The sequence below is a fragment of the Bombus vancouverensis genome, chromosome 4 (genome assembly GCF_051014615.1).
Source record: "Bombus vancouverensis nearcticus chromosome 4, iyBomVanc1_principal, whole genome shotgun sequence".
NCBI classification, from domain to species: Eukaryota; Metazoa; Arthropoda; class Insecta; order Hymenoptera; family Apidae; genus Bombus; species Bombus vancouverensis.
This window is the reverse complement of record NC_134914.1, coordinates 20,233,290-20,247,834: the sequence shown is the minus strand read 5'-3', so window position 1 is coordinate 20,247,834 and position 14,545 is coordinate 20,233,290. Positions and strand designations below refer to the sequence as shown.

Sequence of the window (14,545 nt, the reverse complement as noted above, 5' to 3'; positions counted from 1 at the left end):
TATAAACAAGAAATTCGAAGGGTCATGTCTCAACGTGATTCGAATGATATTGGATTACCGGTATGAAAAAGATGTAATATTTTTGTACTGGGTATTGCAGGCTTTTTCGAGAAACTGCGAGGATTTAATTGAAAACCTCTTTCAGTCACGACGAACTTCGTATAAAAAATTCCGAAATTTATTCAAAATAAATATCTATACGCATCGACATTAATTTTAAAAAATATATACTTTGAACTTGTAGAACCGTTTTGTCATCTCCGATTTCGATGACTTTTGAATATGTTATAGAAATCAACGTTCTGAGCAACTTTTTCCTATACACGTATAACCGTCGGATTCGCTTAATTTTCAGGATATTCGCAAGAACCTGTAGGTATAAATACAGTGTATTTCTGCCTACAGTTGTGTGTATCTATGATAGCGTATGCATCCAGTATTGGTTGCCGATCGCCCCATCCGTCTTCTGTCTATAATTCTATTGGGGGTTTGAGTTAGCATTTTTAATATCTCGGTTACACGTATAGGGAAAAATTGTTCAAACTGTTGAGCTTTGCAATATATTCGAGAATCGTCGAAGTGAAAATGGACGAAACGGTTCTACAAGTTCACCGAATACAGCTAACGTGTCGTGCGTGTTGAAGAACTGGTCCGCCGCCTGTTTGTGGTAGGCAGAAATTAGGCAGACCCCTTCATTTGTAAAGTAAAAGTCGTAAACTTTAATTTTAAGCCCTATTACGATCTTGTACCCGATGAGGTGGGTAGCTGGCCGTGGAAGGTTAGTGTTTGTTTATGGTCTAGCGTATGGTCGGGGCGGGATGAGGTCCGGTAGATGAAGATATTTTGTTAATACCAATGGAACTCGATAATAGGTCATGATTAAATTTCTTGTACTGCGTGACGTAGGTACGAAACCACCGAAAACGGATCGAGAGTTCCCTATATTCTAGCATGTAGCGGTAGGTTATGTTCCTTTTGTTCATTTGTCGGTCAGATATTACTTGGCCTCGTGATTACTTTTGATCTCGTGTATGTGCAGAATACGGTCAGACTGCATTGTTTATATCATCGATCTTCGCCGTCGTTGTGTCATCTCTATCCCCGTGACGTTATCTCGTGCACTTGAGAGGGTCACACACCGGAGCCGTACCATTTCGCCATTTCGCCCTCGTACCAATGAGATAAGACATTAATGCAACCATTATTTGGTTTTCTTTTATTTCTAAAAATTTCATTAACGCATTGGTGAAATTTTCTTGATTAAGATGAGATCGAATGCGATAGTAATAATAAAATTGGCACTCAGCCAATTCTTCGAGACCGTTTTCTCCCTTTTTTTTCGTGGTATTTCTTGCTCTTCATTACACACATATCTATTATCGTATCAATACACACGTCTACTACTACTACAACTAACCAATTGCAACTTTTTTTCGCACAGAAATGATATTCAATTTCATGGAAGATGCCCATGTCCAAACTACTCTTGCAAGTAAGTCCCAAGAGATGCAGCTTGCCTCGTATGAAACCTGATCTGGAGGCATGCCTTGAGACAAATCATATCGTGTACGGTAGGGCGTAGGGGGCATACTCAACGCAACGCTACATACACGCTTGTAAGAGACGGTAAAGACCGTTTAAAATGTTAAACGAAAGCGGCAGATTCAAATACTGAATACCAATAATCTCCAATATGTCCATAGAGTATTTAAAATATTGTAAATCTTTAATTGATTTATAACTTTCTGAATATCGGAAATATGTTATTTTGGAAGTAATGTTTAATACCGTGTCTAACTATACGTGTAATTAAATCTAAGTTGATTTATAATAACAAAATTGTAAAAAATAACGATATAATAGTATTATAAAATTTCTCTATAATGAGATCTTTCATCAAACATAATCGGATCATACCTATACTTGCTTGCTTCTAATTGTTATTCAGCTACTCCGCATTGAACTGTCTATATCGTTTGGACGAAAAATAAACGGTTGCTAGCATTTTTTCCTTTTTCGAACGTAAGAACCTTTCAAGAACGACCGAAAAATATTGTTTATACCTACATGGCACTGACAGTAACAGCTCGTGAAATAGCGAATATTTGTCAATTCCTTCCAAGCTGTCGTGTATCGTACAGAGACGTTCGTCTTTTGTTGAGAAAATAATTGTAAGATAATTTATATTACATGTTGGACGATATCCTCGGTTCCACGTTAATTGTTCAATTGTCAATGTTATTACTTGAAAATAATTTGATATGTTTATGCAGAAAACTTGAATACGAACGTAATAATTTTTCACTCTTGGTAGAAATATAAATAGAGAACAATAGGGAAAACTCACCTCCAGAAACAAGACATTGTAATTTCATATCACCACCTTCTTCATACGGACCTGCTACCGCTGGCACAGTTCCACGTTCATCAATAATATTTGGTTTATGCGGTGGTACTGTAATATACGAAAATAAAACATTCTTATTGAATATATTATTAATTGCACGTATCTTTGCTATTTGTATTATTATAAGGCACGAACCGATGGTACAATATCCTAATGACACGACCAATTAACCGATTTATAAACCAACCGTTCTCCAAGAAGGGGGATTATTAATTAATTATCTATGTGGCGACATATCATCGTTCATCGTTTGTGACTATTTGTTTAGAATTCGGAATTGAGCACTACTGGGTTAAAAGATTTATTTAGATAATTTCGTATAAAATAATATCGTATAAAATTACTCTAATTGTTATTGGTTATTCAGCGAACGATTGACTGCAACGTTGAATTAAAGTTTCGATTATGTATGACTATAATTTTATTCGAATAACCCTCAAGTACTAGTTGTTAACGTTAGTTAGTTTTGGCGTTAATAAATTAAGAATAAAAATAAGCGACTTGGACTGCAGAGTTTATGATACGCTCAGGACAATTCAGTCGACGATAAGTCGATAAACTGATTTTTTCATTAATTATTTTGACAAGAAATATGATGAATTATAACGAGTTAGGTGAGTTTGATCACTATCATATTCGCGTGTTTGGATTCATTTTTAACAACTTTTCCATTATTTTTCGAAAAAGCGATAAGGACACTTTTGTTCCGTGACAGACACTTTTAGAGAGTTTGCATGAATTTTTCAACTCAAAGCGATCCCCGAAACTGACATTTTGTAACACCCTCCTTTCTAGTTCTTGAAACGATTATTCTTTCGCAGATCAATAATATCGCGGTATGTGTATGGAAACTATATTAATGTTGCACAAAAGACCTACAAATTTTCCCCATTTTTAACAATAGATACCATTTTATACCGAGTCAGATCATCAGGTATTTGTGAGTTATGAGAGATGTGAGTTTTGACCAGCAAATGTATGTTTTCCAATATAAAAAATTACAAATACATAAAACTTATGAGATACATAATAAATTGATATGTAACGAATTCAATGTTACTAAATATAGTGAAAGTCCGTATAATACAAACCTATGACCATCAGGTGAATTCTTGAATTTCTGGAAGGACTCTTCGCGAAATCTACTCGACATCTGTATTCACCTTCGTCTCTTTCTTCAATGTGATTGATGTTTAATGTTGCTGGTTCAGTGACAGTTCTAAAGAATGCACGGTCGTTTAGATGGTCCTTATTATTCCAATGAGAAGCTTTTTCAGAATGTTTGCCTCTCATATCGTAACTGAAACAATATATTCTTAATTTAATACTTTGAAAACAATTATATTTAACATTCTGATTCTTAAAACTCTGAGATTCGTTGTAATCTTTCCCAACTTTGCGCGAGACTTGTTCGTTTGTAAATGATCCTGATAAAAGTTTTCAGCAATTTTGTTTTCGCTATTCTTTATTTTTTCGAATCGATACATTATTCCTCAATTTCCTCGTGCAAACTTGACAATTGTATTTGTAAACTATTATACATTATGAATTTTCTGCGATAAACGAACTGTAAAACGAAGCGTACTGTATAAAATAACCGAAATTTACTATTTAAGATATACTTCTAATAATGTATACAAAATACAATAAGAAAAGAACTAATTGAACATAATATAAGGTTCGAACACTCGGATTAATATCCAAGATGCAGAAATTTTCTACGTGAAAGTTTGTTCATTTACCTGTAAATAGGTGTGGTATCGCTTTTGTACCAAACAACTAAAATTACGGAATCATTTTGTTGCGGTGGACGGATATCACATGACAACTCTGCCGTACCTTGAAGAACTGCTCTTGTTATTACTGTTGATCCTGTAATATGAAATATTTATTGTCGTTTGAAATTTTCATTTTTCTAACAAAATATTTGTTATTAATGTACTAGAGATCTTTTTTCAAGCAAAAACTTGTTTCAAAATTTGTTGTAATATTCGCACAACAACTGCAAATTATAATAAAAATTATAACGATTACGATATTAATATCTTCAGAAACAAGAATAGGGTAGATAATGCTAGCATTTATAAAATTTGGAAACCTGAACGTTCCGTCTTAGCAAACATGTTGTCTTATTTTGCTTCATCTTATTTAAAATGTAAACGTTCTATGTAAGTGTTCGAGATTCGGAGACATCTGTGGCGGATGGGTGGCAAATCGACAAACCGCAGAACCAGTGTTTCTGTGACTTTTGTCTCGCGGCTCGCCACCATAATATAGTCAGCGACGATGCGATATTATATAATGACAACACCGACGATGTCAAAATGTTTGTAAGGGCGACCATCGCTTCAATACTCGAATCGCTTGAATACTTGTACTTGAGCCATTCGTTTCAAGGATAAACTTTTTGTATTGACCGCCAGAAACAGGAATATCGGGCTCGGTAAAGTAACGGTTCCCGAAAACGGATGATAACGGCCGATAAGCGGCATGGACGATGGGAAGCGGGCGCGAAGACTCGTTATAAGTAACGGTAGGTTAAATAAGTGACGATAATATACGATTCTTAGTCATATATTTTTCTCATATTTAACGAAGTAATGAAAATCGTATGACAATAGATCCGAGCTACATACGTGTAAGTTATGTGGTCGACATGACCATTAAGTATCAATAATTAACTTTTTGCATCAATTAATGGATTAATTAACGCTTCGAGGTATTTTGCCAACATGGACAACAATTTTATCATACAAACGAGTATATGAATGCCAACCGTGTCAAGAATAACCTTTTTACCTGAGAACTAAAAAGGTGATACATGCTTGATATGTCTCAATATCGAATTAAAATTTATTCTAGGTAATATACGTATACATCGATGATCAAACTATCGATAGAAGTTCCTTAATAAAATCGCAAGCCAAATTAAAGTCTCATAATCGAAGAAATATTTGAACGAAAATATAAGCTAACCGATATGCATCGCTAGTTTCAAAGGATCACCTCGTGTTTTATGATGTAATGATATTTTTGCGTGCTTGCATGTGCTGGCTACTCGAAGCTTTCATATCTAAGGTGACCTCGCGTGGGGTAGAAGGAAAGATAAATTGCTATAGTGGCAATCAATATGAAAGAAAAAAAAAAAAAAAAAGATACCTACGTGAATGGGATGCTCGATAAAATTCCTTGATTTTGCTGTTAAGACAATACGTGTCAATTAGATTCTAATTTCTATCTTTTATTTACTTCCCATTTCTTACGATTTCGACTAATAATTTTATATTTATATCGACAGAAAGTTATGTACGCGTATTTTCGAAAACATGCATATCTGTTAAAGCGTTACAGGAATTTCACGAGTTAATTTCATTCAATAAGAAATTAATATTTATGTATTAGTTACATGCTGACGAAATGTACTTGATGTACTTAAGTGCCTATCTAAAGGTGAAACTGGTCGATTATACGCAACCTCTTATTGATCATTTTTTCCTTATATGTATGTATACTACTAATTTTTGAATTTGATACAAGTCATATAGGTATTGGTACGCATGAGTAATATCCAAAAAAATGGCTGGGTTAACAATTTCAATTTCATTGAATAATTTTCAATCAAAAAAACATGCGATATTATTTAATCTCAATTTGAATCAAGCATGATATACTCAATTTTACATAAATAGATCGTGAGAATATTATCGCAAACACGTTGTAAACAGCATTTATGCTTTCACGCATAATCAAACACGGAAAAATAAAAAGATAAACGATGGAAAGTATTCGCTGTTCTTTTCTTATATTCTATATATTAGTATATAGTTCTAATCGTATATCGAATTTGAAGAATTTCTTATTATATACACATATTTTTACCTTATTTACCTTATTTTAGAAAGTAACCTACAGTAAAATTATTTTCGACAGTAGTCATGCCCAACTGTGTAACAAGGCTTGAAAACTAATCCGAATATGTATAGCCAACTTTGTGAATCAACCAACGACTAGGGATTCTGCCTAAAGGAACCGTAGTCTTGTCTGGTTACTATCACTATACATATATGGATGTAGGTAGGTAGGTAACGGGCGCGGTGCAACGAGTGACATACAAGAGAGATTATAGCACTCTCGGGAGTCTAGTTAATATGTCTTACGCGAGATGTTTGGCTGTTTGTCACTGCCTCCCTATATATCCAATTTCCCTCGTTATTTATTTGGCTTGATATTCCACATAGTCGAATTATTACTATCTTAGTTGCAGAATCATGCTCGGAAAACCCATGTACGTACTGCTGATTTCATAACTGAGACGCGTGACCGACTGAAGGAATGTGCTCAAGGAGTCGTAGATCGACCCAAATGTCGTGACGAATGCCATATCGGCCAAATGGATTTCGGATGTAAATTGGAGTCAGAATGTATGACCGCCGGTGTTCGCTCGGGCCACGTGATAAATCGGCTTGAATGATTGCCTCTGCTATTGCCTGCGTAGATGGTCGTTTGCGAATCAGGCAAAATTCGTTAGATATTGAACGACGATATTACGAGATCGTGACTAAATTGCCAATAGTTGATGATATCGTTGTTCCAGATTCTTTTCTTATACACTTTGTTCCGGTCAAACATGAAATATTCCTTCAATTGATGAAACAGCCGATATTGTTTTAAAAAATGTTCACTCGGCTTACAACTTTCGTGCAACTTCAAGTAGAAACTGAACGTATCGCAGATCATAATAATAGATAAGGTAATTTTAGAATTGAATTGACATTACCATTAAGATTTAATATCCTTTATTATTACTATATGTCTGTAACATTCGTTACCTATCGTTACTTTATTTTGCAAACCTCTGCTTTATCGTAACCATCAATAATGTCTGATTATAAATTAAAAATAACGTAAAAATCGATTATATTAAAGACATTACCTAATTATTTAATTATCATGCAAGTGTAAATAAATGAAGCATTTAACAGTTAGCCAGATGTGTTAATCAGGAATTGCAACAATATTCTCTAAATCACGGATACCCGAAGTTTTGATAATAATTGAGCTATGTAAAGATAGTACGAGGCAAAGCCGCGAGTTGCCTGGCGAGATGTATACTTACCTGCCTCACCGTGAGGCATGCTTCGGTTTGACGTTGAATACAGCAGGACTTTGAACGAGCTAATGATTGGCGGTTTTCCGGCGAGATTAAAGATGCTTCGCAGTTGCTTATTCGCTTCGTTCGATGCGCATTTAGACCTTGCTTTTATGAGTTTAAAAGACAACACGAGACGACGCGAGAGCAACTCGAGGCTTCCTCGCACAGCTTGTACATATCTTTATACTTTATACATGGACTACTATTAATCAAGCATCAAGCAAGAGAATCTTTTCGCGTTTTATATATCTGTATGTTTTATTATTTATATTCATTATCATCGTCATTGAATTCCTTAGAATGAGAATTATATTTATATACGTTGTATACTCGATAACATAGTAGAATTAAATTTAGTTTTCCTACAATAGTCGACAAAGGACACTGTAAACTATGTTTTTCTTGGTTATTTCGAGTATCAAACCTCAAACTTATTAACAAATAAATTTGCGGTATTAATTTCTAATCAGGTTCAGAAAATACTATATTTTAATATGAGCTTATATGTTAATATGACCGATAATAGTGATTATAGAAATATCCATTGTTACATTAATCAACGTGCTGAGATTTGGCTATAACTATGAATGAACTATGAATACAACTATGAATGAACTATGAATATAACTACGAATATAACTATGAACGAATTATGCGTAATAATAAAGAATGATGTTATAATTTTTTATATGGGAGCAAATCATATATCTCTGTGCGTCCTATATTGCCTCTTTCGTAATGGCACTCGATATATACGTGACTAATCTTTTAATCAAGTTATATTCAATCACGTTATTATATCAAGTTGAATTATACCAAAAATACATATACATGTGAAACTGAGAAATGTCAGAAGGCTAAAGAAAAAGTTGGTATATATAAAGGGTGGTTGGTAACTGGTGGTACAAGCGGAAAGGGGACGATTCTACGCGAAAAGAGAAGTCGAAAATATAGAATAAAAATTTTTTTTCAACTTTTCTTTTAATTTTTTTAAAAATCTACAATGAGATCCGTTATAACGAGAGTTATATAAAGTGCACGCGTACCGAGCGAAAATTCAAAGTCGATTTTCTCGAAAAAAAAGCCTCAAACGAAAAATTGTTATTCTATATTTTCGACTTCTTTTTTCGCGTAGAATCACCCTCTTTCCGTTTGTACCACCAGTTACCAACCACCCTGTATACATATATGTACCCATTGGCACATACATAAAAATGTGAGTGAAACATAAAAATTGAAATTTCTTCGATAAATAAGAGCATTAATGCACAGATGAACTGTTGTTATTAAAAACTTGCAAGTTAAGTATCTATGGATTCAAACAGAATCAGGAAGAGAGAGAAAGAGAAAGAGAGAGAGAGAGAGAGAGGAAGAGATTATGCTATTCCGCAAGTGTGTGTTTACGTTTGCATGTATTTATACAGTAGAGACGATTCGGGTGCATTCCGACAGCTGCCGTTGTCTCTCGAGAATGCCAAATGGAATCTGAATTCTGTCGGTTAGGCTCGAGCCACGAGAAATACCGGTATCAATGCAAACTGCTGCTCCCTTCTAATATGTACATTATTGTACATCCAACCGAATACGTTCATCCGACACCATCGTTTAACGTACCTATCGTATTATACGTATATGCTTATATGATACATAACATCTTGACCACGTCGTTACACTTTCAATACCTCTAATTATTTCTAATAATTCAGTTCATCGTTCAATTTAAATCAATAAGTCGAGTCTACCGATAAGTATCGGTTGTAACAGGCAAATGGAACTACTGGAAGTCATTCTTCTTTAGCCGTAACGTAGCGGTTAAACTAGGGGTATAAATGAATAATATCTATAATTATATTATTATAATTATTGCTACACCTATTTGTAATTTAATAAATGTATTTACTTAAAACATCGTCCGGAAGGATATTTCGAGTAGAACCGTGGTTCCGCAGTAACTCATCGTCAGACAAAATATATATATAATTGATAAAAATAGAAACGGTGTAGTGCATGAATTATCTATTATGAAATCTTGTGTAAAATTTTTGAATGAACATATTTGTACGCAGAGAAACGTGACAAGAACGTACGTAATTAAATGTGGAATGTATAATACTGTATACACAGTCATTCGTATTAATATTCATATTATCTCTACGAATAGTAGTCTAATAGCATCAAATCTTGAACATGAAATGCATCTCTATATTATTACAGAATTCGTATTTCGTCTTTCAAAATTGTTTTGCGATTCTCGAGTTTTAGTACTTTGTTTATTTTACTTCTACACGCTTTATTTATTATTATATCGCTTTTTATTCAACTTGTAAACGAAACAATAAGAGTTTGAAGTATTCGAGGATACCTATCTCTTATTAATCTAATCTTACTAAATTATGCGCATACCCCCTAAAGCTCTTTTCAACTGTTAGCCTGTTAGCCATATTCTTAATTAATTTTGAACGATTCCTGCGTCCTTTTCACTTTTCTTATATTCCCAACACCTCATTTATTATCACTACCTGACGTTCTTGCAACGACTTCTAGATCCTCTCCATAAGCAGCGTAAAGTCAGAGTACTCGTCCGCTTCTCCGATATGTCTGTCCAGGCCAGGCATCTTTCCCGATTCCACTTTCACGATCTTACGATCGATCTAATTCCGATGACCGATATGGCACCGATATAGTAAATCATGTTTTGTGTTTAATCGAATTTACAAGCGATCGAAGACTCAACAAAAGTTCTCCATCATGATCTGATGCTAATATATATTGTCTTCGTCATTTTCGTCCATTCTACTAATGTAGGTATATAAATGAAGTTGGTAAGTATTCAATTGTAAAAGTTGTAAGACACAAGTGTGTAAAAACTTAAATGCTTTATTGTATTAGCTGATTCGGATATTCTAACCGCGCGTTGTCAGTCGTGGTAGTGTATAAGTACGGTCTATATGTAGATATGTATATCTTTAAGTACATGCGCCATGTTACAAAGCCACATGTATGGCCTTTCACGTGCTCATGCAGGTGCGAGTAATAAGCCCAGCTGGACAACACATTTCGCAATCTCCTCTACGATCTCTTATCACGAACATAAATTGTCATACGATATTAGAGAATTTAAATCGGTTTCAATAAGAGAATATCGACTTTCGTTTCTAATATTCGAAAATTCAACTTCAAATTAAATGTTAGCGTATTATAGATTTTGCGGTCTTCGATATACGTACACATCCAAATTGTAGCAATGATTTTGATTAGAAATGTGGTGCCTATCAATCTCGTTTGAAGATTTAAAAAATTGATTTAGTTTAAAATATTGAAGTATTTGGTTTATGTCGATGGAGTTAATCGCTTCTTTGGTCGCTTTATATTTACATGTTCACATGTCAGAAAGAAAGATTGTATGTGAAACAACACTCGCAATGTTTAATTTTCATTTGAAATCAATGAATTTCCAGATATCAACTTCGAAATGCGAAGTCAGTTGTTAGAAACATAGACATACATTTAGAAGGACGATGATGTATCTAATCGAAGGAGCAGTTATAAAGTTAAACATATCGGGAGCAACACAATATCAACTGTTACTAAATTAAAGCGTACAGATTTCAAGTATCGAAACGATTTTGAAAAATTAACCTTCTATTGCTTTTATGCGAGTAATAACGTGACAATACGAGATTATATACATAACTGAAAGTCGTTGTTAACTCGACGTTAGTTCGACGAAAAAGCAAGTCATACAGTTTGAATAGAAGGCGAAAGAACGATTCTTTGTCACAATAAAATCGCCATTATTCACGGGTGACTGCCAGGGAAAGAACTGCTCACAGAAGTACAATGAAGACAGCACAAGAACATTCTTGCTAGACCAATGTACTGAAAGCATAACGATCCGAAGGAGAGTGTAAGGTGTAAAGGAAAGAAAGAACACGAAGCTCGATTTACATCGGGCACATTAATGCTCAACTGACTAAACCAGCTCCCAAGCAATGGCGTACTGGCAATAAAGTCTTGCAATGTCGACAGTTTTATTTGCCTACACCCTTGCACGATTCCTCGTTTCACACCTGGATGCATTTGAACTTTTACTACCTCCGTGAATACTTCGTTTGATAAAAACGCAAACGATTCAACGATCGAGGCCGTTCTCCTAGAAAAATCCATATTAGAGTTTCAAGAAAACACGAACCCGAGATACGCGGCTTCTTCTAGTACAAAAAATGTCTGTTCAACATATTTTACATTTCGAGACACTCTGGATGATGCGATTTATAGTCTTTCCTTTATACAAGTAGAACATTGAAAAATAATTGTATCCGCGAACGCGATCAAATTATGAAAATACATCGTATATTCTATGTTATTTTGATATATCAATTTAACATATCAATCAGAACGCCTAGCTCCTAGTTACAATTTCGAAGTCGATCCATTCAAACGAGACGAAATGTCACTTTTATTGTAATTAGACGAGAAATTCTATGAGAGCAAAAAAAGAAAAAAACAGATGTAAAAATCAAAAATGAATTTTTTTAAATGAATTATTCCTTTGCAAAGAATAATGTTTCTCGTAAAATACGATTGTACGATACAATGCGATACGATTGTACTTTTCATACCAAGTAAGTAAGTAAGACATATTCGTATGACTAGCGTGAAACTAACAATTTATGTTCTTCCCGTGTGTCTGTTATCGATGTATTTACGTAAGCAAAAAGGTAAATATAATCTTACAAATAAACTTGAAAATGGTTTTCTTTTGGGCTTTGAAACGAGCTCAAACATGTACATAGTTTTTGGACAAAGATGGTAATAACGATAGTAATAGAAATATTTTGCGATTGACACGACAGCGCGACGATCTGTTTCGTTCAATTTTCTCTTCCAAATTTTATCCTCGAAATTTATCGTGAACAAGACACTGAAATTTCACGTAGCTGAATTTTTTCAAATTATTAACAACTCTTATGGTATAATGTTCCACAAAAATTAGCGATTAAAATGATCAAACCACTAAATTATTCTTACATCATTCTTACATGTTATGTAACATTTGAAACATATTATTTACAACAATTAAATCGTTAATTGAATTCTCTACTATTCCTGAACGCTATACCGATGATTCTCTAAGACCGTTTTTGTGGGGAAGATTGTGCATTAAAAAGTTGTGCGAGAAAATACAAAATTGTCGAGAGAGCTTTAAACGATGAAAATATGAGTCGTTTCTACGGCGTAAAATCATTTATGCATTCTTTCTCTTCCCAGTGATTCCATTTTAACCGTGTCTTTCCTTTTTTCTTTTATTCTCGACCCGCAATCTCTTACCTCAGTCCCTTTAAATTCCAGTTAATATTAGATGAAAGCTACCAGATTAAAAATGGGTATTCTTCGTAGCAACCCTCAGCCAACTTTCCAACCAAGCGGTAACTGATATTCTTCCCGCTCTCTCCTCCTCCTCCTCCTCCGCCACCACCTTCCTTTCCCCCAACCACCCACCCACCCACCGCACCCCCTCCATTTTCATTTCAACCAACGAATTTTCAAACTTTGTTTTCGCTACGCAAATGCCCCAGTTTCATTTTATTCGAATACCAATTTTGCAAAGTACTGTTAAATTTTTATCAAACATTTCTAAATTTCATCATTTTCTTCCATTCTTTCTTTTATTCTATCGTATTTTGTAATTTTTAAATATTCGACTAATTTATATTTTAACCATTGGAACGATCAACAACATAATACATAATATTATACAATATGTTGAAATAAAGTATGTATACAGGATTGTTAAATATTCGAAATACTTGAAGAAGAACATTTTATCCTGGGTAAGATATTGATAAGCCTTATTATTGCGAACCTTTATCGATCAAATCAGGTTCTAGTTTACAAATTTATCTAAAAAGGTAAAGTGAAAAGTTTGAAACATTTTTCCGAGGTGAATCTTATTCTTGATAACAAAGTGATCAGGCTGACACGCGATAAATAAGAGTCGATTGGATTTCTACTGGCAAAGGTAAAAGTTTGACTCCAATAATAGGGCGGTAGAGGTGACTAATTCTCTTGCTTCTATCGTCGATTATCCTTAACTGTTCATGTCTTTCTCTTCGGCTGATTCGACTAGTAACTTCTGGACTAACCGGATTAACCAACCCTCTGACGACGGAAACGGTTCTGTTCTCTCTCTGCTGTCGTAATTCGTCGTTCATCCAGAGTTTATCCTCCGAGACGGTGTTATGATAAAAATTGTCTATTTTGCTAGAAACTCATTGTCAGTTGACGTAAGCTGTTGTATTATACATGAACTTTCACGGAAAAGTAGCGAAAAAGGTTGCACTGTAATTTCAAGTGATATTTTCCTTGGGATATTATATCACATACGTTATGTTATATTGGGATATTGTATTATATATATTATATATTTCAAGTAAGACATATGTATAGTTTTGTCGCCAGAAAGAGAAATTATCCTTTTTCAAATTCAGAATCGAAATATCTTAATAATAAAATTGTGAAAGGACGAACAAGAAGGAAGTGACTGAAGCGAATGTAACAGATGAAAGTAGAGTGTACAGTATGTACATATATCAAAGAAGATAAATGTCAAATATCAAATCCACGACCTTTCATGACAATATTCGTAATATGATACTTGGTGTTTTGTGATTTTAAAAAGTGCAGCACACGCTGTAACATAGTAAATCTTGTAGACATAGCTAAAAGCATATTATCGAATATTGATTTATTTCAATCCATTCCACAAATTGATCGTCTACAAAGAGAATTTTGTGCCTGTAATAAATATTTTATCATAAGCTCAAAATTATCAGCAATATTAAGAATTTAGAGTCCTTCGTATTGCATCCAGAGATGCAAAATAAGATGGATTAGAAACCCTGTTATATAGGTACATACATGTATATTATCTGCACAAGCTTTTAGAATATTTTAACCAGATTTCAAAACATTGTTTTCGTTTA

At 34.1% G+C, this 14,545-nt stretch overlaps 1 protein-coding gene across 6 annotated transcripts in view; it reads right to left on the bottom strand.

The window, feature by feature from the left end:
• Positions 1-14,545, bottom strand: part of LOC117157568 (nephrin) — a 93,522-nt gene that overhangs the window by 15,820 nt on the left and 63,157 nt on the right. For all 6 annotated transcript variants that reach the window (XM_076617774.1, XM_076617775.1, XM_033335684.2 and 3 more), the window contains 3 exons: positions 4,150-4,279; positions 3,499-3,707; positions 2,348-2,455 (listed from right to left, as the gene is read on the bottom strand). In XM_076617774.1, the coding sequence (XP_076473889.1) occupies positions 2,348-2,455; positions 3,499-3,707; positions 4,150-4,279 (447 nt within the window). The remainder of the gene's footprint in view (positions 1-2,347; positions 2,456-3,498; positions 3,708-4,149; positions 4,280-14,545) is intronic.